Source organism: Sminthopsis crassicaudata, chromosome 2 (genome assembly GCF_048593235.1).
Source record: "Sminthopsis crassicaudata isolate SCR6 chromosome 2, ASM4859323v1, whole genome shotgun sequence".
NCBI classification, from domain to species: Eukaryota; Metazoa; Chordata; class Mammalia; order Dasyuromorphia; family Dasyuridae; genus Sminthopsis; species Sminthopsis crassicaudata.
The window spans coordinates 192,982,302-193,008,899 of NC_133618.1; the positions used below are offsets into that span (position 1 = coordinate 192,982,302).

A 26,598-nucleotide genomic window follows, 5' to 3' on the forward strand; every position below is an offset into this window, starting at 1 on the left:
GAATGTAATAGATACTAGAAAGCAAAGACGTTAAATTATTTTCTTCCCTATTGATAATTATATAGCTTGGAGCATATGAAGGAAAAGTAGTCATTTAAGTTAATTAACATTCATTTCAAATTTTTAAAGGATACTTATACATGTTAGCACAATCATGAAATCAGGGCAATTAATTTACAAACTAGGGAAGAGACTGTTATTTGAAAGAATCATCTTTTCTGACAATGAATTTTCATATCAGCAAAGATAGCCCAAGTTTATGGACTGATTTTTGGTAAACCTACTAACATGGCACTATTTGCAGGCAGGAGAGCAGGAAAGGCAAGTGAGATCTTCTTATGGCAAAGCAGTGTAGTTCTATAGGAGATTGATCTCTTTTTCTATATGTTCTTGTACAGTGTATGTCCCTGGAATGACTTGTGCAGTTAATGCGGGCGTATCTCCCTTTAAAATTCCTTTTCTGATCTCCTTTGGGACTGATCTTTGATTTACAAGTTCTGGTCAAAACCACCCTTTTGTATTCCAAGGGGAGAGATCCTTACTGAGCTAATTTGGGCGGTACCCAGCCCCCATTCTAATGATCTGCTCAGATTTCCCAATCTCCATCTGGTGGGTTCTGGCCCTCGAGGAATGAACCTGGAACTCTACCCATAGGCCCCTTCAAGCAAATAAAAGAGCCAAGCTGAAATCATTTCTTGGCAGAGGGTTGAAACATGCAAGCACCATGCTTTGTATCACAGACTCTCTGTCTGCCACTTCTGGTGTATTTCCTCCTCCATCTAATACCTTACTTTAACCAGACATTAACCTTACTTCCAAACCCTACAATAAACCTTTTTTTATCAATCTAGGTTTTCGGGCCTGTAAATTCATTTACATGGGACTCTCGTATCCTTGCGCCGAATCCAAAGGAGTTGCAGGGAGCTCCATTTGACTCCCTGTACCCCAAAATGCCACTAGACCTCAATTAATCCTAATTTTATTTAGGTATCCCTTAGCTAGACCTCATCATTTGGTTATACCTCATCACAATGAATAATACAGAAACACAGAATCTTGGTGTTAAGAGAATTTCAAAACCATCTAGCTCAGCCAACCCACACCTGCACAAGAATCCCCTCAACTAATGGCCAACAAATGGTTATCCATTCTCTGAATGAAGACTTCTGCTAACATGGAACCTGCTATTCACCAAACCTGACCATTCCAATTTTTCATAAATCTAATTATAAAGAAAAGTTTTCTAATAAGCTTAAATCTTTCCAATTGAATTTGCATTCACTGTTTCTTGGTCTAAGGGGACAAACTAAAACAAGGCTAATTCCTTTTCTGAATAAGAAGCTTTCACCTAATTAGAAATAATTGACATAGTGCCCCTACATTTTCCCCTTCCCAGTTCCTTTAATAAATCTTCTTATGAAATAATCTTTTATACCAACACCATTCCAGTTCAATTAGACACTTTCTAATTTGTCTATGCTAAAATTTGACTCCCAGATTTTAATACATTACTTACAATGTGATCTAAAACAGAATATATTTATGCTATTAGGCAGATAGATAGATAAACAAATAGATAAAACATACAGAGAGAGAAAGAGAGAGAGCAATTACTAAGTCCATGTGGTATGCCACATAATATGCTAAGCATTACTCATACACATAAAAACAAGTGAGATGGGCCTTACCTTTCAGGAATATAGAATTTAAAGGTGAAAAACAATAAAGAGGAGTTGGAAATAGGGGAAGGATAAAGAGAAAAGAGATTTAAGAGAATATATCTCCAGTCATGAAAATGGCCACAGGGGGCAGAGCCTTCTGCTAGGCTGGGAAATAGTTTGTAAAAAGAAGTCCAAAAAGAAACTTGAGAGGTGAGTGAAATATTCCATTCCATCTATCATACTCTTAGTTTTTATATGAAGCCTTTCCCATCCCTTCTTAATTCTATTGCTTTCCCTCTGTTAATTTGCATTTCTTATTTATCATTTATTGTTTGCCTGGTATTTATTTGTTTTCTTATTGTCTTTCCCACTAGACTGTGAATTCCTTGAGGGCAGAGATTGTCTTTTGCCTCTTTTTGCATCTTCAGCATTTAGCATAATGCCAGACACATCCTAGACACTTAATAAATGCTTACTAAAAGAATGAATGTATCAGAATATGCCTTCCTTTTCTTTCCTCATCACAACTATGTTACTAAAAACTGCTCAAAGTCTCACAATAATTTATCAGTCATCAGTTAGGGAACAAAAGTTTGTATCTCTAACAATACCTTCTGAACCAATTCACTTTGCCTGTATCCAATGTTGTAGGATTTTCTAAAAAACTAAATCAACATGTAAAAATTCATTTTTGTTTAGTAAACTTGTAGAATTAATGTTGAATCTCTTCCATCTTAAATTTTTTCTCACATGAAGTTAATATTTCAGGAATTAGAGGAATTAGAGAAAATGTACGATTAGAAAACAGTCTTAAATTTCAGTTTTTCTTTCTGATCTGTGTTCATAATCCCTCTTCCAGAATTATATTTATCAGTGTTTAGGCTAGAAACATCTTTAAACATATTTAGAGAAATTTTGTTTTTTAGTGCTGTTCTTTTCTCCCTAGAGGTTATTTTTCTTTTACCTATTAAAATTATGTCTATACTAAATTTCTACATCAGCCATGAAATTGATGAGAAAATTGCATCAATCAGTGCCTTGATTGCAGTCGTGACTTAAATTATGAACATCATCTGAGTAATGTATCAGAGACATACCTTTTTAATGATAAAGTAGAATGTACTCCAAGTAACTTTAATGTCCCCTTCAAAAAGAAAAATAAATTTATGTTTAAGTTCTTTCAAGCAAAGTAAAACCATCTGCAATCTTTCCATATAATGTTTTCTATGAAAATTAATGAAAGAGAATCATTAATTGGCTAATAAATTTGCTTTATATATAATTAAATTCAACAACATCAACATATTTCCTATTGTGTGCAAGATAGTGTTTTTTTTATGTGCTAGGGATATAAAGGTAAAATTAATAGTTCTGCCTTTGAGGAGATTTAAGTGTGTGTGTGTGTGTGTGTGTGTGTGTGTGTGTGTGTGTGTGTTCACATACATATGCTTTCTTATTTTAAAATTGGCTTCATTTCACCATTATTTCACCAAAGGAATCTCTTTAGGGGTTGGGAAATAGAAGAAGAGGAAGAGTATTCATTTGCTGATGCAGGATATCCAAAACAGCACATACTCTGTAACTTATATTCTTAAAGTATTACCAGGGGATAATAAGGTCAAGTGATAACCCAGGGTCACATAGAAAGTAAGGAAGTTGGTCTGGCTGTCTATCTCTCTATCCCTTCTCATCCTCAAATACAATATATACTTATAGAGAGAAGGAACAAGTGAGAGGGTAAAGAAAAGAAAAACAACAAGAGTAAGGAGAAATTAAGAAGAGAGGAGAAAAGAAAAGAGAAAAGGAGAAGTGGGGAAATAAATCTACTCTATACACAAAGACGTGTGTGTGTGTGTGTGTGTGTGTGTGTGTGTGCATGTGTGTTTCTGATAGTGGAAAGAGGGTAAGACTTGGAATCAGAAGAAATCTGGAGTTGAATCTTATGCAATTCTTATGTTCTTCCTGAGCTTCAATTTCTTCATCTGAACAGTAAGAATAATAATGACTATATTACCTTCCTCACAGGTTTGTGTCCTCACACAAAAGAACAATTACTTATTTCGCTACAATGATCTGTATTTCCCACTGGTTCCATCAATATGTTTGACCTTTCTCCACTACTGTAGATAATAATACCTACTATTATGTTCTATTTAAGGATGTTATTCATAGATATTTGAGTATGAGATAGAATAAAATATTTCTACATAAATGTATTTTGTTATGTATATCTATATATACACAATTCATATTTATACATACATATACATTTATACATATATGCATAGTGTGGATGTGGGTGTATGCACACATATGTGTGTGGTTATATTTGTTTTTATGCATATAATAAAAAAAGATTGTACTAGAAGTCCTAATTCTACTCTTAAGTCTTATTCAATTTATGAACTTAAGCAACTGTCTTTAACTCTCTGCTTATTAATTTTTTTGTCTAAAATAAAGAAGTTAATTAAATGACAAGTAGATTCCTTTCCAACATTCTGTATTCTAATATATTATTTCCTAAAGTCCTCTCACACTCAATTATATTTGAGCTATGTTAAAGTCTCTTCTATCTCTGATATTGTGTATGCCTTCTGTATCTAACATGTCTTTCTATGTTGTTAGAACCTTTCTAGCAATTAAAATAAATACATTTTTATTCTATGTTTTTCAGCTCTGGCTTGCTGATGACTACTGGTTACAGGCAAACTTTTATCTAGGTCTTCACCAGGATTATGACCTGGAAGACCAACGGCCATATTGCTTCAGTGTCATGGTTGGACAGGGAAAAAGTCATTTTTTCAATGTAGAGCTAGGAAGTGAGCTAGCTGTGTGGGAAAAATCATTCCAAAGAGCCATTTTCATGGAAGTTCAAAGGACAGGGGTAAGTAATATGTATTCTTTATTAGTAATCTTTCATCCTTAATAGCCAATATGTAGGGAACGACTGAATCATATATGCTAGTTGTTAGAAAAATGTGTTTTCTAAGTTCTACCAAAGTTCAGTTTATTTTCTTTGCAAAAAAAATATCATTAACTATGTAAGCATTGATTAATCCATGGTAATCATGCTGAGCAACATATGTAATATCATGGATTATCAGAGAAGTAGAGTAAGGAAGAAATATCTAATTTTCATACTTTGAAAATGGCTATGTTCTTGCTTGTTTAATTGCTATGTTCTTGAACTGGTATCCAGTGACTATCTACTCTGAATACTCTCTTAAGAGATGAATTTATCTTGTAGACTGTATTTATAGAAAACCAAACAACTACATAAAATTAAAGGACTGAGCAAGATTTTCTAGAATATCATATTCCTTTTTGTCCTACATGTGATCTAATAAGACTTTTTTTTTAATTTCCATATTTGTTCAATGTGAATTTTCCCCTACTAATTACAGGAAATGTCACGTACAATTTCTAGTGGAAATCCATGAAATTGATAACAAAGAATTTATTAGACTATGTACTATCTAAAATAATAGAATTCCTTTCAAGGAGGATATGGATCACCAGAAATAAGAATTATAGAACATAAATGAAGCATATATCACAATGGAGTTTAGATTTTGCACAAACAAAAATGGAATCATTTTCCCCCTAATTTTGTATACTACATCATGGACATCATAAGCATGCTGTGAACCAAATATTAGTTGCATTTTTAAATGGTTTCTTTCAATTCTAATTTATGTTCCATATTTGATTTGCTACTCAGATGTGTTGATAGAGGTTTGAAGTATTTTTACATTAAAAGATGGAAGCACAGTGAAACCTATCTTTGTAATATAAAAGGCAACTTAGCCTAGTGCCTGGCACATAGTAAGTACTCAATGAATGTTTATTAACTGAAAGATGGGACTTTGTAGTCACAACAAAAAGATTCAGATCCCACCTATGACACGTTGAGTAATGATGGAAAATCACTCAACTTCTCTGACTCTCAGTTTCCTTATCCATAAAATTTGGATAATATACTTCCCTGACTGTGGGAGTCTCATGAATTTATCTACATAAAACACAATGCAAACCTTAAAGTTTTCTATACATTTTGACTGTGTTGATTTGTTAGCATAGTAAGATAAAAGAATACACATTCCTGTGAATGGTTAAAGTGAATAATAATTCCCGTCTCACAAGTTGTTATCCTCAAATGTGATGGTATATGTAAAGTGGTCATCAAACTTAAAACATTATAGAAATTCAATCCTTTATTACTATTAGCAAGTAATTTCCTACTCATTTTTTCATTTCATTTCAACACTTATCCAATTATCACTATACCAGTTTAGCCTAAACTTAGTTGAGTAGAATTATGATAATAGAAATTAAATTGACATAATTTTGTCTCAAAGAGCATCCAGTTCACTGAGTTATTTGGTGCGATAGTAATTGCGTCAATAACTTAATCTTTACATAGTGCTTATTGGTTACAAAGCATGAATGCACATGCACATGTATATATCTTCATAGTTATATTTATTAGGTATGCATGCATGTATGTATGTGTATAAAAATTGATTCTCATTTTTAGATACTGAATAAAAAGCTATTTATTAAATGTGTGTGATTTGCCTAGCACTCTGTTGAATTCTAGGGAGACAAATAGAAAATCAAGATTCTCTATGATTTAAAAAAAGTCGCATTACAGAAGATAACACATGTAGGAAATTTCATAAGGAAAGGCTCAGAGGTCATTAGAATTCAGTCACAAACTAGGTGAGAAGGCCTAGAAGTCCTTAGGAAACACCATCAGGTTAGATGTCAGTATACAGAGTTCCAGAAGTTATGGCAGAAGGGCAAAAGATAAGACAGTTATTTTTATCCCTATTTTACAATTAAAAAACTGAGATCCAAAGATGTTATGACTTGCACAATTATTAAAAGACAAAATAAGAACTGAAAACTAAATCTTCTGATTACAAGTCCTGCATTCATTCCTAACATTATATAAAAGAATAAGAAATACAAAACTAATGACCCCTGATCTCAATCACTTTATACCCTAATTTCAGAAACAAAATATAAGTTAAATTTACTCCAACAAATATTTGTCAAGTGCAAACTATGCATGAGACACAAGTATATGATTAGTGGGATACAAAGAATATACAAATCAGTTTAGACTTAGAACAACTTAAAAAACACTGTGTTAACAAATCTCCATATATATTCTACAGACTTAGTAGGGAATTGATAAAATGTGATATAAAGGAATAATTAAAATCAAACAGGCCTTCTTGGGGGAGGGGAGAAGTAAAATTTGAGTCACATTTGGAAGGTGATTTTTTTGAGTAAGGTATTGAATTCTGAGAGAGGTGATGGGAATTGGTAGAGCTGAAGAGAGAAGGCATTCCAAGCAGGAACTTCCAAGGACCATTTTTTTTTTTTTCAAAATGCCTGCTTACAGACAGATAACCTAAGCCTTCCAAGACAGACAAATTTTCACTCCTATCTTGAAGTTTTTTGGAGATAAAAACTGTACAGGCTCGCTTAAGAGTATGTTCTATCATGAAGACAATGGGTGTTGTGATTGTCTTTATTACTTTTTCATAACTTTTAGGCATTGTAATCAAGTAACTTAAAGATGTGAACCCATTTATTTATTACAATTTTTTTCTCTAGAATTAAGAGTCAGCTGCAATGTCATTTCCCCTAAAATATTTTCATGAAAACAATTACCAATGCTAGTTTAGGACTGGAGTCTTGATCTATATCGTGCCACTGGACCTTGATGGAGGGAGTTAGGCAGATGACTTTACAAAGCTTTCCTTCACTTAAATCCAATTCAGTTACTTGTCATGACATCACCTTCTGATGTCATAGTCCTCTTTGAGAACAAAGAATAGACAATAACCTTTATAGGTTAGGGAAACTATATTCCTTCCTTATGTTTTAAATGTCACAGGAGGAGCCACAATTTTATATCCAGGGAATATATTACAAAGCAAGGACTAAGAAGTCATAATAAGAGTGATCCAGAGAAATTGTCCAGATAAATTTAAGGATAAAGTGAACAGTCTAAACTATAAGAACTAGTTTAGAGTATATGGCTAGAAAATTGCTGGAGTATTCAAAGAAAGCTTCTGGAAAACAATGGTATTTGAAGTGGAACTTTTTGGCTGAGTAGTTTTTGGATAAGAAGAATAAAGGGAAGATGACCTTCTAAAGGAGAAATAATAAATGCAGAAGTGTGATGGGGGTAAAAGTACAGATTTAACACTTGAGTCATAAAAATCAGTAGGTTTTTTGAGCAAAAAAAAAAAAGTGAAATAAGATGGTGATAGCTAAAAGACTATGTCAATCTATAATCATTTGTTAAGCATTTACTATATAACAATGTAAATAAATGTAAATGTAAAGACTGAAAAACAAAAATTAAAAAATGCCCCAAACTGAATTCTATAGAATTATAATGATCAAGTTTGTCTTTTAAAAAAAGATGAGAAAATGTGTCTTTCTCCTCTACTTGTAGAGATAAGATGACTAGATTGCTGATAATATTAAATTTAATGGATTGTTTAGTTTTACTGAATTAATTTTATTGCCTTTTAAAGAATTTTGTGATTATCCAAAAAGATAACAGACCACATAGGGGAAAGGGAAGCATGTATTCAATTACTTAGGAGGCTGTCAGAACTGCTGGTCAGAAGTGACGGTTCTGAGGCTTAGCCAGATCCTCAATCACTGAATAATAAAAATAATGCTAACATCTATGTAGCACTTTAAAGTTTTTATTTTTAAATGCTTTTCTATATTGTCTAGCTTGATCATCACAACAACCCTGTTAAGTAGGTGCTATAATTATCCACATGCTATAGTTAAACAAATTGAGAGTAAAAAAGATTAGGTGACTTGTTCAGAATAACAAGTATCTAAGTGGATTGTGGGATGATTTTATGTATGTAAAATTTTAAGATGTTTTTCATGCGCGAACAATAAGCTTTTATAAGTATCTGCTATGTGCTATATATGGCATTGGACCTATAAGTGTAAAAAAAGGAAAACATCTCTCCTTGCAAATGATCCATCTTTTCCAACAGTTTGCCCTATCATTCCTATTCTCTATTTTATCTTCAATTTTTCTCTGTCAACTGATTCACTGTTTATAAATAAAATGCCTGTTAATCATTCACCCTCCAAATACTCTCACTTAATCCATCCATCCCTGATATCTAGCTATCATTCCATATATTTTCTTCCTTTTGTGGACAAACACCTTGAAAAGGTCCTACGATAGGTTACTTTATTTAATTTCATCTTACTCTTCCTACAGTCTTCCTTCTTACGTGATCATTTAATTAAAACTTACATCTCTAAATTTACTAAAATTCTTAGCCATCAACCTAATAGCATTTTCTCAATCAGCATCCTTCTTGACTTCTCAGCAGCCTTTTGCTCTAGGTTTTCATAGCATTGTTCTTTTCTATTTCTTTTATCTAAGTGACTGCTTCTTCTCAATTTCCTTTGTGGAATCTACATCCAAATCTGTTCTCTCTCTCTATTCTCCCTTAGTGATCTCATCAGCATCTTTGAATTCAATTATCATCTCTATACTGTAAAATCTCAAATGTATTTAATCAGATCTTATCTCCCTTCCAATTTAGTTTTACTTCTCCAACTGTATATTGCATACCTAAACCTAGATGTCTCATAGAAATCTTAAACTAAGAATTTTCAAAACTGAACTCATTATCTTTCCTCAAAAACCTTCCCTTCTTCCTCACTTCCCTATTGCTATTAAGGATGTTATGATCTTCACACTTGCACAGGCTAGCAATCTAGATTTCATCCGCCTTTTACTCTCTACCTCCCATATCCAAATCTATTAAAGACTTTTAAATTTTTACCTTCATAATATTATTGGTATAATAATGTGCTACCCCACTTCTCTTCCTTGATAGAGCTTTCATCTTGTAAGTGGTCTCATGTCTTGCCGTGTCTGGTTCTTTTTCATAAGCCAATTCCATTTCAGTCCATCTTCCACTCACAGAGTCATTTAGATGGTACAGAGAATGAAGTGATGCACCTAAAGTTTGGAAGTCTTGAGTTAAATGCCAGCCTCAAGTACTTAATAGTTGTGTGAATTTGGGAATTCACTAAATCTCTGTCTCAGTTTCCTTTTTGTAAAATGGGGATAATAATATGAAAAACTGCCATGAAGATCAAATTTGATATTGATTTTTTAATATTTATCATTATTATTTATTTTTATTTTATTTTAATTATTATTTTTATTGATTGATTGAATTATTATTATTAAAGTATATATTATAAAGTATTATAAAGAAATTAAAGTGCTATATAAATACTAGCATAATGCCTGGTGCATAGTAGGTATTTAATAAATGTTTACTTGCTAATTGACTAGCTGAAGGAACTTACTTGCTTTTCTTTTCTTTTCTTTTTTAATAATAATAGTTTTTATGTTCCAGATATTTACATGGGTGATTTTACAACGTCGACAATTGCCATAACTTTTTTTTTTCCAATTTTTCCCCTCCTTCTCCACCCCCCGCCAGATGGCAAGTCGACAAATACATGTTAATTATGTTAAGAGTATAAATTAAATACAATATATGTATACATGACTAAACAGTTGTTTTGCTGAACAAAAAGAATCAGACTTTGAAATAGTGTACAGTTAGCCTGTGAAGGAAATCCAAAATGCAGGCTGACAAAATTAGAGGGATTGGAAATTCTATGTAGTGGTTCATAGTTATCTCCCAGAGTTCTTTCGCTGGGTGCAGCTGGTTCAGTTCATCACTGCTCTATTGGAACTGATTTGGTTTATTTCATTGTTGGAGAGAGCCACGTCCATCAGAATTGATCATCATACAGTATTGTTGTTGAAGTATATAATGATCTCCTGGTCCTGCTCATTTCACTCAGTATCAGTTCATGTAAGTCTCTCCAGGCCTTTCTGAAATCATCCTGTTGGTCATTTTTTTACAGAACAATAATATTCATATACCACAATTTATCCAGCCATTCTCCAATTGATGGGCATCCACAGAGTTTCCAGTTTCTGGCCACCACAAAGAGGGCTGCCACAAACATTCTTGCACATACAGATCCCTTTCCCTTCTTTAAGATCTCTTTGGGATATAACCCCAGTAGCAACACTGTTGGGTCAAAGGGTTTGCACAGTTTGATAACTTTTTGAGCATAGGAACTTACTTTCTAATAAAGAAGACAATAAATACATATCTAAGCATATATATTATAATTATAAAAGGAATAAATACAGATGTATATAGAGTAAATAAATACAAATAGTTTAAGAAAGAGCATATTAGCAAATGGGAGAAACAAGAAAAATTTTATGCAGAAGATCGTGTTAGAATTACATCTGTAAGGTGTTTTCTCTGAGGTGAAGATAAACAATACATTTCAATTATAGAGTATAGTTAGTGCAGACAGAAAATGGAGTATTGTATGTGAAGAGCAGAAAGAAGATTAGTTTTATTGACTTGAGATGAGGTTGGGGTATAATGTTCAAATGAGGTTGAAAAGAGAGGTTGGGTCCGGTTGTGAAAGATATTAAAAAGCTTAACAAAAAAAAAATAATATTTTATCCTAGAAGCAATAAAACTTGAGTAGGTCACCTCATTAAATATATGGTTAAAGAAAATCATTCTGGCAGCATTGTGTAATAATGTTTGAGAAGACACTTGAAGCAGGGAGATCAATTATGAGACTTTTGATAATCTAGGGGAGGAGTAATAAGAGCCTAAAATAGAAGGGTCCCTTTTTGAATATAGAGAATGGATCAGTTAGAAATCCTAGAGATAACTATTGCACAATTGTCAAGTGATCAGATATCTAGGTGAGGGACAGTGAGAAACCAAGAATAATGCCAGTATTGAAAATTTGGGAGATTTGAAAGATGGTGAAATGGTGAAGTTTGAAAGAGTGTGAAGCCATTCAAAGTTCATAAAACCTTGGTAATTCCCATTTCTTTATACCCTTGGCCCACCTCTGAATTCTTAATTCCTTATTAATTAGTATATTCTTTGAAGTTGTTATAGTATAGTTTAAAAAACAAAAAACAAAAAAAACACTAGATTGAGAATCAGAAGACCAAAATTTTGGGAAAGCCAATGTTGAAGATTTCAAAGAAATTTTACATTAGATCATCTATTTTATCTATAACAGAGAGACCAGTAGGAAAGGAATGGAAGATACTTTATCAGATGTATTTAATTATATGTTAACATACGTTATTCAATTTAAAAATAAAAAAATGAATACAAAGGGAGACAATTATAAATAAGGAGGGGGAAATGAGATTTGTCTGAATACATGACATAATTTACTCATCAACTGAGATTCAAAATAAAAAACCATGTGCAGGTGATGGAAGCAAGACTAGGGAACAGAAAATGAATATAAAACAATAACATTGTCCTATAAAACTAGTATCAAAAATGATAAATATCAAAATTATTTGAGTTTAACTAGGTAAGCTACAGATAATCAAAAAATCTCTTGAGTTCTATTGATAGAAAAAGGATAAAAGAAGATATAGGATTTCTACTTGCAAGGCAAGGCCAAAGAGAAGGCAGAACTGATTGATTCTTTTTTTGCTTTTGTTTTCTCTTCAAAACACAATGAGAAAGAGAAAGACAGAGACAGACAGACAGACATAGACACAAACATGCAGAAACAGTTATGTGTACATACATATATTTTTGTGGAGCTTTAATGGGAAGAATCTGAAAAGGTCTCTTGAATGAGGTGGCATATGAGTTAAACCCTGATGCAAGTAAGACTTGGAGTTAGGAGATGGTGTTTTAGGCATAAGGAACAACATATAGGACCACTGTCCCCTAGATAGATAGATAGATAGATAGATAGATAGATAGATAGATAGATAGATAGATAGATAGATACACACACATATATATACACATATATATGTGTGTGTGTGTATATATATATATATACACATATATATACACACACACACACACACACACACACACATATTTATATACACATATATATGTCAATAAATGATTATGTCAAAAGAAAAAAAGTATAAGGAGACTAGAATTGAAGGAAAGGGCAAGGTAGCGATGATAGCCTCCAAACATGAGGTGAGGACAATCTAGTGTGTACAATGTTAAGTGTATAGAATAGTATTATATGAGAAGTGCTGTGAATATAAGTGTGGAGAATAGCCTCCAAACATGAGGTGAGGACAATCTAGTGGTACAATGTTAAGTGTATAGAATAGTATTATATGAGAAGTGCTGTGAATATAAGTGTGGAGAGGGGAAAATATTGGTTCAAATAACAAAATGCTTTATTTTTAATAAGAGAAGGAATATATATTCCTTTAAAAAATAAAAAGCATTTAAAGGCTAAAAACTAAAGAATGAAAATCAAATAGAATCAAGGAAATGAGATAATATTCAGTCAAGTCGGTGCAGATTCATCATATCATCATCATCATGTTTATTATTTTTGTAAATTATTTACATGTACCATCTTATACTCACAGAAACTCTTTTAGTTGGATGATCTATTTTAATCCCCATTTTACATATGAGAAAACTGAGATTGATAGTGTCAAAGGCAGCTTTTGAACCTCAGTCTTTTAAACCAGCATGTCCTCTATGGCATGCTATATAATATACTCTATCTTTCCATCATAAAAATCAGGCTTTTTAAAGCTTAACCAATCCAACTTTCTGTGTATATATACTTTCAGTTCAAATATTTGTTCAATGTTTACCAAAAGCACAGTATGATATAAGGTATTACAATTTTTTTTTTAATTATCCAAATCTCATCCTCAAGAATTGTGCATTTTACTTGGAAAAGCAAAACATGTACAGGTAAATACAGAATTATACAAGGTAGAATGATAAAGGCAAAGAAGACAATTTGAGCCAAAAGACAACATTTCCAACTGGAAACATCAAGCAAATGCCACCTCATGCAACTAGGTGGTGCAGTGGACAGAGCACTAACCCTGATGTCAGGATGACCTGACTTCAAATCTGGTTTCAGACACAAGTAACTTACCTCCAATTGCCTCAGAAAGAAAAAGAAAGAAAGAAAAGAAAGTGCCACCTGAGATAAACTTTGAAGTAAGAGAAAATTCTTATCACACAGTGGTGAGAATGCAGGCCATCCCTGACAGGAAGTTCTTTTGTGGATTGTTTGTGTTTTAAGCTACTAAATCTATTATATGTAAACCCAGGTTGGTTCCACAGAATAGATTCATAATCTTGTCTATTTGTGTTACTCATCACTCAGATAATAGAATACACATCTTAAATTTACTGTAATGCACTTACATTTATCTGATCAAGAATTAAAGCTCTTCTCCATTTTCTACATTATTCAACTATTTAGACTTCAGTTCAACTTCACAAGGTGTTATCTTCAAAATAGTAAAATAGGAAATAGCAAAATTATCCATTTAAGTGAAGGAAATATTTAGTGAAAACCCTACAAAAGAAGTTTTATTAAAAAAGATCAGAAAGAATGTTTATTACATTCTTTACTGTTTACTACATACAACTATGAAAAAAATTAACATTCATCCAGGACTGGTTATACCTTACTATGAAACCATGCAAAAATATGTTCCTAAACACTCAGGAGTTTCTTTGCTGTAAGATAATTCTTTTAAAAAGTGAGAATAATTAGGTAAAAGAAGGAAGAAATAGAGCTCAAAGTCTGGGATAAGGATGACTGATGATATATATTTATGGACCATCAGTGAAAATTTTCCCTGGAATTGAAAATCCATCTGGAAGGTTGGTGAAAAATAGGCTACCACTGTCTCATAAAGGTACATATTTTGTTTAAAACAAGATTTCAAAATAATTTGCTCTTCATAATCAACCAGAGGAGACTAATATTGTCCCTCAATGTTGATAAATGTAGTTTGGGCTCAGTTTTATTTACTAAATAATATAATGAGTTAAATATACTATTCTAATGACTCTCCTATTTTGGGCTAAGCCAATAAATAGCTCAGAGTTGCTCTATAGATTTGGCTGGTGAGGTCAAAAGAATAGGATGTATATATCCAGAAAGAAAGCTCATTTCTCTTGGATGATCCTGTAATATTCAAACTTTTCCTCTGTTACTCAAAGTTCTCTACTGTTTAGCCTTTCTTTTGTTACTCCTATTCTCATTCTATAAATTCCAATCAAAGTAGACTACTTGCTATTCAGATTTTTCTATTTTTCCCAAGATAACTCTTTTAACTCTTTTTTTTAATTCCTATGCATCCATTTCAAATATTCATTTAAAATCCAAAAACCCATTTCAAATATCATCTCCTCCATGAAATCTACCCTGCTATCCAAGCCAAAAAAAAAAAAAAAAAAAAAAAAGATCTCTTAGCCCTCTGATCTCTCATAGTATTTTTATAACATTAAACTTTCAGTCTCTATCTTGAATTGTTAATCAGTCCATCAGTGAAGCAGCACTTATCAAAGCTTACTGTGTAGTAGGTACTGTGTGATAAACATTAAGGTTGAGAATAAAGACAAAAACAAACAAAACATTCCTAACTTTTATGTTTTTGTTTTTATTTTAATTTACAGGAACCATTGATTTTATCACCCAGTAGCCAATATGCTGGCATTGTCTCTTCATACTTAAATGAATTGGGCAGGAGACAGTTTGTCACAAGATCATTGTCAAATTTTTTCCTCTAATGGTGCAGCATTTGAGGATCATCTCCATATAAATACAGCATCAGAGTAACATTTTGCTTATATATATGATCTTTCCTAAAAATCTATAGCCCCGTGTACATAAGGACACTGTTTTATCCTTCTTAGGCTTAAGAAAAGAAAAAAAAAAAAAAAAACAGAAAAGAAAGATACTATTTCACCAGAGCCATTAGTAGAGGATAAAATAAAGGTCTAGATAAAGAATTAAAATGCTTCTAAGTCATAAAGTAAAGATTTATCTTGGGTGTCCTGATCAAAGTTCTATGATTTTGCTGTTATTCCCTTACCCCATGTTCTCTGTATCTCCACATGTCATTATATATATATATATATATATATATATATATATATATATATATATATATATATATATATATGGATAGATGGATAGATTATCGGATAAATGAAATCTATAGATCAATTAAATGAAACATAGAAGTACATGTGAATGAATAGTTCTTTGATCTATAGATAATTCCAAAAAGGCACTTTATTCAATATGTTCCCCCCAAGGAAATCAGTCTCTTATTCTAGCTTAATGAGCCTCATTTACCCCATGTATACAGTAGTCTCAGATACTTACTGTTAAGCTTAACATTATTCAGGAACAATAATCATCACCTTCTGTACTACCTCATTTAGTGGGATTGTTGAAGAGTGAACTATTCCACATGATTGAATTCTTCTACTTAATGTAAGTCTTTAAATCTTAAAGCTTTAAAAAATTGAATGTGGGTGAAAATATTTTTTCAATTTTATCACATACTCCCTTGCCTTAATAATCAAAGAATACTGGAAAAACATGAACATATTCTTGACAACTCAGGATCATTATTGGAATTATACGACCTTTTCAGTGTCATCAAAGAGTGTTAATGCATATGAGCCTATTTGCCACCAAAATAAATAAAGAGTATAGCAATGTCTCTTCTCTGTAGCAATACCAGCCTTAAATGAGCCATAGAAATGGAAAGGGAGGAAGCAAAGCAGAAATGAGTGAAATCCCTGCTTCAGCCAAGAGGTGGTTCCCAAATCTCAAGATGCTCTAATTCTATTTCAGTTTCCTTCTTACACATATACATATAATGATGGCCTGAAACCTTGGCACAAGCTTCCTAATCACCAAATTTCCTTTTTTTAGTGAATATTTGTCAGAGTTTACCTTGCATTATTTAGGTTAGAATTAAACCAGTTTCCTGTCCATCTTTAATGAATCTTAGAATTTTAAAAGTTGAAAGGGACTTTAGTCCAAGCCATGCCTAAAATAGAAAAAAAATCATTACTATAAACTGCCTATTAAATTGGTATCCATTTTGTTTGATAAATGTGTGGCATTCAAAGCCCTTCAATACCTGCTCCCCTTTTCTGTTCAGTTTTTTTACACTTGAGTTTCCTTTATATAATCTGTAATTCATCTCACTAATATTCTTGTTCTTTGTATAAGATTTTTTGCTAACTCTTCTCTATTTCAGAAATTCTCCCCTTGTTCATATCTGCCTCCTGACTTCCCTCTTTCAACTGTCAGCTAAAAATCCAATCTTCCTATAAGAAGTCTTTCCTGATCCCCATCAATTGCTAATGTTTTCCTTCTGTGATTATTTCCAATTTTTCCATTATATATTTTGTTTATACATAGGGGTTTTTATGTTTTCTCCCCAATTAAACTGTGAGGTACTTAACAATAGACAGTGTCTTTTTTCTTTCTTTATATCCCCCATGCTTATTATAGTGCCTAGTACACAATAAGTGCTTAATAAATGTTTATTGACTGATGAGTCCAAGGAGAGGAACTTTTTATCTCCCAAAGCAGTCCTTTACATGTATGGATGGTTCTGATTTACATGATCACAGATTTAGATTCAGGTCTTTGAAAGACCTTAAGGTTCATCTTATCCAACTCCCTCATTTAATCTGTAAGGGAAATGTGATCCAGCAAATCTTAAGGTATTTAGCTAAGGTCATACAAATAGTAAGAGGTGAAGTTGTCTTTTCAATCCAGATTTTCTTATTGAGATATAGTGTTCTTCCTTTTAAAATGATGCCCCCATTCTTAGGTTCCAATCCTCTCCAGAGGTTCTCAACCAGGAGCCCTAGAATATATTTCAGGAGATCTATGAAATTATATGGGGAAAAGGGAAATTACATCTTCATTTCAATATTTGGGGTTTTTTTAATCCTATGATTTTTAATTGATTCATTTAAAATATTATTTGAGAAAAGATCTATATGTTTTGACTGCCAAAGAAGTTACTCACACATAAATACACATGATCACAACAATAAGAATCCTTACTTTAAACCTTTTTTTCATCAAATTTCTTTATATTTATTCCCTATAATTTTAAAAGTTACAGAAAATTCCCATACCTTTGGGATTCTCACAAGGGAATATAAAGAAAAACATAAATCCACCAGTGTTACATTATAGCCAAATAGCCCCAAACTACTCTACCCTTTCAGATTTTTATTTTCTTTATACCTTCAAAATTCAAGAACTTTTTTTTCTTTTTTTTCTTTTTTTTTAAATTTTATTTAGAATTTTTTTCCACAGTATATATGCATGAGTAATTTTTAAAATAATATTATTCCTTGTATTCATTTTTCCAAATTATCCCCCCCTCCCTCCACACCTTCCCACCGATGACAGGCAATCCCATACATTTTACATATGTTACAATATAACCCAGATACAATATATGTGTGTAAATACCATTTTCTTGTTGCACATAAAGTATTAGATTCTGAAGGTATAAGTAACCTGGGTAGATAAGACAGTAGTGCTAACAATTTACATTCACTTCCCAGTGTTCCTTCTCTGGGTGTAGTTAAAATTCAAGAACTTTTAAATCACCTGCTTCAAACTTCATCCACTCCTTCCTAACTCTGTAATTTGTTGTTTTAATCATGTTTTGAATGTGAAACTAAGTAGCAAACTTATTGGACAAGCTGTGTAATAAAACTGAATACTTGCCAAAATTTGGCAACCTAAAAAGATAAACTCTTGACAGTCATAAGCTATATGACCTCAGAGCCTATGAATCAGAGCTCTCTAAAAGCAGAATGGGATGCTTTGGAAGGTATGAGTCCCCCTCATTTGGAACTCATAATTGTAGTCATCTACATCCCAAATCTGCATTCTGAAGGACAATTTAGAAATATTGATAATAACAAAACTACTTAAATAATTCAAAGCAGTTGCAATTCAATTGGTGTCGGACTGTCTCTACTTATGCCAGTTGGAGTGCATCCACATCTTGGTAGAAAGCAATTGAGACTATTGCTATCCCCCCCCCCAAAAAAAAAAGACAGAAAGGAAGAAGTTCATTACCACTAGTGGCCAACCTTTGGATGATAAAATAAGCTTTCCTGAACTTCACTAAAATGTTTCTTACATTATAAGTCCTCATGAGAAAACTTTCTAGTTTGGAACGGCCCAGAGATTACATTTCACTAGCCTAACTTTCAGGACTCCAGGCTGACACCAAGGGAGGAAAACACATTTGAGAAGCCATAAATATTCAGGATTCTGGAAATTAAAAGAGAAAAAGAAAAAGAGGGAGAATGACCTTTTTACTAGAGAAAATACTCTGAACGATAAGTGCAACCAGTGAGTTAATAACGTGCTTCTCTGCTAGTTTGCAATGAACTGACATGATAACCTTGGATAAGTTATTTAATCTTTTTTGAATTATTAGTTTACATATAAAATATAGTTACCTTTTTCTGTCTTTGAGTGGTATTATCAAATTTAATGAATTGATGTTTAAAAAGCACTTTCAGATAAAAGGTGCAGAATATAATTACTTTGAATGCTTAAAACAATTTCCAGATAAATGCTTAAGGAAACTAGGCTAAGGTTATCCATAAAATCCCTGCTGATGTTAATGAGAGGTCTTATAACGTTTTGTATGGTACATTGAAAATATGCTCCATTGTTTCTCCTAAAGAAAAAAAAAAAAAGACAGAAAGCTCCTAATATAAATTCAGTAGGATATTAAATAGTACCTAGATTAGAATAGATTTATGGGATCATTAAAAGGTAATTACTGATTTGTTATCCAAAACACCAGTTTAATTACACAATTAAGTTTTAGATTGACTCCATTACATACAGGAAACTTATTGTAATTTTAATTTACCTAGTCATTTTGTTTTTTTGAGTGGTTGTTTTTGGATGTAGTTTTTGAGATAGGTTTATTTTGAAGTTAATACCATCAACATAATTGTGTGATTAGAGAGATAACATGGTAAGAATATTGGCTCTGGATTCAGAAGATTTATACTAAAACCTCACATTAAAACTTATTAGTTGTATGACTTTAGCCAAATCAAACCAATCCTGTAGGTCTCAATTTTATCATTTTTTTAAAGTGAAGGGAGGCAGTTAGGTGGCAAAGTGGATAGAGCTCAGGAGGACCTGAGTTCAAATGTGATCTCAGTGACACTTAAGACTTTTCCTATCTGTGTGACCTTGAGCAAGTCACTTAACCCCAATTGCCTCAGAAAAATAATAATAATAATAAATAAAATCAAAAATAAAGTGAAGAGATTTGATTAAATGACTTTTGAGGTCCCTTACTGCTCTACACATATGATCCTTTGTATATTTCACTTATATAGTTTATTGTTCAAAAATATAATAGTAATCAGTTGACTTTTTACAAATGGTAACTTTATTAAGTATGAGAATATAGGATTTTTAAATCTTTATACCATGTATGCTTTTTATGTCTTATATAAAATTTTTTGTATATATACTCCAAGGAATGTTAATATAACTTAGAATAGCTCCTTAATTATTATTAGAAGAATTTGTTCTTTTTCTTTTAAATCATTCATTTAACATGCTTTCAGTGTAATTCAATTCAACAAGCATCATTTTTGTTTATGCATTTTGCTAGATGCAAAGACTAAAAGAATGATAATCCTTCTCCTCAAGAACCAGGCATAGGGCAAGAAGTAATACAGTTTTTACATACATCAATAAACACAAGCTAATTTAAGGAGGGTAAGAGAACATTAAACTTAAAAGTATCTGGGAATAGTCTGTGTAGGAGGTGATGTGTGATTTGAGCTTTGAAAAAAGTTAAGGATTCAAAAAAATGGATCACATTTAAAAGTTTTTAAATTTATTTTATTTTTAATTTGTGGGAGAAAACAAGCATTTCCATAATATATTATAATAAAAAGATGATTGTACATGAAGTTGCAAATCTATTATTTACAACTTGCTATTCCTTTTAAATATATAATAAAATTATTATGTACATTTCTTTTTTTTTTTTTTTCTTTCTTCTCTCCTCATCCCACTCTGCCCTTAATATAGCTATATTAGAAGCAAGTATATGTGTGTTTGGGGGAGGGAAAGGAAATGTTTGTAAAAACATTCTATACATACTTCTATGGATATTTCAGACATGGGTGATACCTTTGCAAAATCATAGGGATATGAAATAAAATATTAAGTGTAGGATACATTATGACTGACTGAGAGATTATATGAAGGATACTACTATGAATCAAGTCTGAAAAGGTAAACTTATGTTAGATTGTGAAAGACTTTAAATGCCAAAGGAGTAATTTGTATTTTGACTCTCAAGTAACAGAAAGTCACTGGAGTTTCATGAGCAAAAATATTACATGGTTAAACCTGTGTTTTACTTTGACTTCTGTGTGGACAATGAATTGGAAAAGGGGAGGCTCAAAGTAGGAAGACCAATTCAGAGGTTAATAATCTAAGCAAAAAGTGATTGTGTCATGACTAGAGAGAAGGGGACAAATTTAAAAGATATTAAGAAGGGAGAACTGAAAAGAGTTGACCATTGATTTCAAGAGATTAAAGGAACAAAGAAATTTCAGGAAAAGAACTTGGGTGACTTGAAAGGATAATGCTATCTTCACCAGGAAGAGGGAAGTTTAGAGGGGAAAAGTTTGTCTTTTATTGTTGCTTAGTTATTTAGTTGTGCCCAACTCTTCATGACCCAATTTGGTAATTTTTTTTTTTTCAAAGATGCTAGAGTGGTTTGCTATTTCATTCCCTAACTCAGTTTACAGATAAGGAAACTAAAGTAAATAATGTTAAATGATTTGTTGATGGTCAAACAGCTAGTAAATGTCTGACACTTGATATGAGATCAGGTCCTCCTGACTCCAGGGGTGGAAGGAAGTCTAAAGTATCGAAACTTTATATTCACAAATGACTCTTCATACAACAAGAACATTTTTATAAATTCTTTTGTGCGTATGGAAAAAAAAATCAAGGAGAGTTTCTGTGCTTAGTATCTTTCCAATTCAAGCACTTGGGTTCAGTTCATATTAAATGGATTATTATATCAACTTTTACCAAAAAAATGTTATTACTTTGCATATTTATGTTTGCTGAGATACTGTGACTACCGATACTAATAATATTATGCTTTTCAGGGAGTTACATGCATTCATGTAGGGTATATATATATATATATTTATGCTTTATGTTTTGGGAAATTCTATACTAATTCTGAAAAAAATGACTATCATGGTGATGTTTATCATCATTATCACCATCATGTTGGGTCATATTGTTTCATTCTGTTAGAAGATTTTTAAGTTACCCTAGGCATCATAAGTCTAAAAAATGGAAGCAATCTTAAAGGTTTCTTACTCCCACCAATCAAATAGAAGCATTCTGTAAGTATCACTCCATTCTGTATCTGCTGATCATGTTAACTCAAGCCCTCACTGACACTGCCTCCCTTAGCTTCCTTTCCCCTCAGGTAGTGCTAGAGGGCTTCTTACTTTATTGAGGGTGGAGACTGGACTATCAGTTCTGCCTGTTTTCAATTTATATGAAATAAGATACATTCTGATCTTCTTTCTCCCCTCACCTTCCTGCCTTCTTTTCTATGTTTTCTCCCTCTTTTGATTGTACTCTTTATGAGGATAGGGACTGTCTTTTATTATTAATGTGTATACCTAGCACTTAGTTTAGCACCTGGCATGTAGTAGACATTTAAAAAAAAAAAGCATTTTGATCTTCACATCCCATAGAACTCTAATATTTCATTATAATCACATACCACAATTTATTCAACCATTCCCGAATTGTTGGATATCCCCTCAATTTCCAATTCTTTGCCCTGAGAAGAGAATTGCTATAAATATTTTTTACAGATGATCCTTTTTTTTTTTTTTCCTGAGGCAATTGGGGTTAAGTGACTTGCCCAGGGTCAGGGCTGGTATTTATCCACTGCACCACCAAGCTTCTCCAGATCCTTTTCCTTTAAAAAAAAAAAAAAATCGCTTTTGGGATTCATGCCTAATGATGGTATTGTTAGATCAAAGGATGATTTTATAGCTCTTTGGGTATAATTCATATCTTTTCATCATTTATCAATTGGGGAATGGCTCTTATTATTTTTTTCTATAAATTTGCCCCAGTTCCCTATACATTTGAGAAATAAAGCCTTCATCAGAGAAACTCACTTCAAAATGATTTTCTCCATTACCATTGCTAACTATATTTCTATTCTCTCTCTCCTTTTACCCCTATCCCTCCTCAAAAGTATATCTGCAAGGTATAGCTTTCTGTACCTATATTGAGTTGTATATGTTATTTCCTTTTTGAGCAATTCTGATGCGAGGACAGTTAACTTACTCCTCTCCCTTCCCCCTCTTTCTCTTCATTGTAAAAGCTTTTTCTTGCCTCTTTTATGGCAGATAATTTATGCCATTACACTCCTCCCTTTCCCTTTCTCCCAGTACATTCCTCTCTAAGCCCTTAATTTTATTTTTCAATATTATCTCTTCATATTCAATTCATACTTGTGCCTTCTGTCTATATATACTCCTTTAAATTGTCATAATAATGAGAAAGTTCTGAGTTACAAGTATCATTCTCTCAAGTAGGAATGTAAATAGATAAACCTTTATTAAATCCCTTATGATGTCCCTTTTCTGATTACCTCTTTATACTTTTCTTGAGTCTTATTTGATAATCAGATTTTCTATTCAACTCTGGTCTTTTCATGACAAATGCTTGAAAGTCCTTTATTTCAATTTCAACCTTTTCCCCTGAAGGATTATACTCTGTTTTGCTGAATAGGTGATTCTTGGTTGTAATCCTAGTTCCACTGCTGTCTGGAATATCATTTTCCAAACCCTTCAAACTCTTTAATCTTTTAATATAGAAGCTGCTAAAACATATGATATCCTGACTGTGGCTCCACTATCCTTTTTTTTTTTTTTTCTGGATGTTTGTAATATTTTCTCCTTAATGTAGGGATTCAGGAATTTAGCTGTAATATTCCTGGGAATTTTCATTTTAGGAATTCTTTCAGGAAGTAATTAGTAGATTCATTCAATTTCTATTTTGCCCTCTGATTCTACAAATCAGAACAATTGTCCTTGATATGTTCTTTAAAGATGACATCTAGGCTCTTTTTTTTAAATCATGTTTTTTTGTTTGTTTGTTTGTTTTTGCTGAGGCAGTTGGGGTTAAGTGACTTGCCCAGGGTCACACAGCTAGGAAGCTAGTTAATCATGTTTATAAGATAGACCAATAATTTTTAAATTATTTCTCCGGGATCTATTTTTTAGGTCAGTTGTTTTTGTTTTTCCATTGTGATATTTCACTTTTTTATTTATTTTTTCATTGTTTCTTGATTTCTCATAAAGTCATTATCTTTCATTCCTCAATTTTAATTTTCAAGGAATCATTTTTCTCAATGAGCTTTTGTAATTACTTTTTCATTTGGCCAATTTTGTTTTTTAAGGCATTCTTCTCATTAGCTTTTTTGCATTTCCTTTTGCATCTATCTCAATTCTCTTCCGATTTTTTCCTCTATCTCTTTTACTTCACTTTTGAAATCACTTGAGCTCTTCTATGGCCTGAGACTTTTTTTTTTTTTTTTTTTTTTTTGGTTCTGGATACAGGATCTTTGACTTTGTTATCTTCTTCTGAGTGTGTTTTGATCCTCCTTATCATAATAGTAACTATCTAAGGTCAGAATCTTTTTTTATTGTTTGTTCATTTTTCCCCAGCCTATTTCTTGGCTTTTAATTCTTTATAATATTAGGGCTCTGTTCCAGGCTTCACAAGTTTTGTGCAGCTACTTTCAGAAATCCTTCTAGAGACATGATTATAAGCCTTCTGTTTTATCCTGGAACTGTGAGGCATGTCCCCACTCCAACGTGGCTGTAAGCTCTAGTGTGCTAAAACAGTGGCTTTCCTGAGTGCAAATAAAGAGATTTCCTATGACTGAGGTCTCTGGAAGCTGCTGCCACTACTGCCAACCATGCCCATTCCAAGTTTGTTGATTTCCCAATCTCCTCTCACCCTACTGCCAACATTTCCTGCTGATTTTCCTAGTTGTCTTTGGTGTGTCTCAGCTGAGAGATATAAAAACTGAAAATTCAGAGGCCCCAAGGCCTTTTCTTGCTTTTCTGGAGCCCAGGCAAGAGCAGAAACCCAGACTGCACTGGACTAGCCTGTGTTGGGTCTGTATACTAGACTATCCCTCTGGTGCCACAGATCCTGCTGATTTTGTAGGTTGTCTTTAGGTGGAAAATTGTTCCACTCTGTCTTTTCCTGTATTCTGACACTCTAAAATTTGTTTAGAGTCAATATTTAAATTTGGAGGGGTTTGTGGGAGAGCTAGGACAGTCCCTGCCTTTATTCACTCATTTTGGCTCTGCTTCTCTAACAAGTTCTAATTACATGAAATTGACAGATTTTGAAATATAATAACCTTAGACCATTTTTAAAAATAATGTATATATGAATTAAAAAGTAATTATTCAGTAATTGTGCCAAGAACTCTAATAAGACCTGGGAATTCAAACAGAAGAAAAATAATTGAGGCATTCTCTATTCTCCCTATAGAGTTTATACTCTAATTGAGGGAGTCAGTACATATTAATTACAGAGTTCAGCAGCAAGCCAGGTAAAAGGATACTGAAATTCCAAAATATTCAATGTCAAAAAGTATGGAAAGACCCATGAGTGCTTAATATGCAAAAGCAGGTCAGGTGATACTAACTGGGGTTGGGAGACAAAAATATTAGGGCAGATGGTGAAGCCTAGAATACTTTAAGAAGCAGTGCCAAGGAAGATGGTAAGTCCTGATCATCCTGTACCACAATGCCTAGCACATAGTAGGCACTTAATAAAAGTTTAATAATTGATAGATGGACTGCTCGTATTAGAACATTAATTTTTAGTGACTCAATATGAACAGGTACGATCCTGTAGTGTTTAATCTTTCTGTGGGAAAGATGAAAGGAAGACAAAGGAGACTGCGGGTTTTCAGAATTATCTAGGGAAACTGAAAAGTGCCATGAATTTATGTCTGACTCATTATCTTGATAAAATCTCTCTCTTATCTTGCACTTGAGGAAGTATATGTATTTGTAAATAGACTTTGTATGGTGGTTTGGGAAAATAAGAATGATAATTTATTTAGCAAGAATAGACTAATTTCATTTACTTTTTTTTTTTTCTTCAGACGGATGCTAAACTGGTAAACAGGGATGCTAAACAGGAGAGTTTTAGATATGATTTATCAGGATTTTTAGCAGAGAATTCAACAAGGTCCCTTACACTAGTTTTAGAAACAAGATGAAGAGATATTGGTGTATTATAATGCCTTTGGGAGGATTTAGAAATAGTTGAATGACTAGACTGAAGGCAAAATGATTGATGTCAGCCTGAAGGGAATTCTAGTGGATTACCTCAGGAATCTTTCTTTAGCTATGCAATATATTTATCAGTGATTTAAATGTGACTATGCCAGTTTATTATAGCTGATACCTACAGCCTTCCACAAATGAGGCACACTGGTCAATGGTGCTAAAATCAAGAAGCTTTGTTGCAGTGTGCTTTTAAGTTTCTAGCTTCTTTTATCTTTCTCCTTTTTTTTCTTGAAAAAGAAATCTGAAAAATGTGGGGATAAGGAAATAGGGCAAAAAAAAAGGGGGGCAAGGAGATAGGCAGATCACAATCTCATGGGAGAGACAAAAATATAAACAAATTTCTGGAATAGCACAATAAATGTATAACTTGATCAGAAAAAGAGAATCTGGCCCTCGGTGAGATGATTTTTAGGCTGGCATAAGGAAAAGGGGAGGAGGAAACCTATGATCTATTTAGAGGCAACCCCTTGACCTAGTTTGTGAGTTGTACCAGGTTATCATTATATATGTCTTCTATTCCACAAATATCTCATATATGCAGTCATTTGCCAAATGTT

General features: G+C 32.6%; 1 protein-coding gene across 2 annotated transcripts in view; it reads left to right on the forward strand.

Moving 5' to 3' along the window:
• SNTG2 (syntrophin gamma 2) overlaps positions 1-26,598 on the forward strand; it is a 671,931-nt gene that overhangs the window by 536,633 nt on the left and 108,700 nt on the right. For both annotated transcript variants that reach the window (XM_074288004.1, XM_074288005.1), the window contains one exon: positions 4,336-4,545. In XM_074288004.1, coding sequence (XP_074144105.1) covers positions 4,336-4,545 — 210 coding nt within the window. The remainder of the gene's footprint in view (positions 1-4,335; positions 4,546-26,598) is intronic.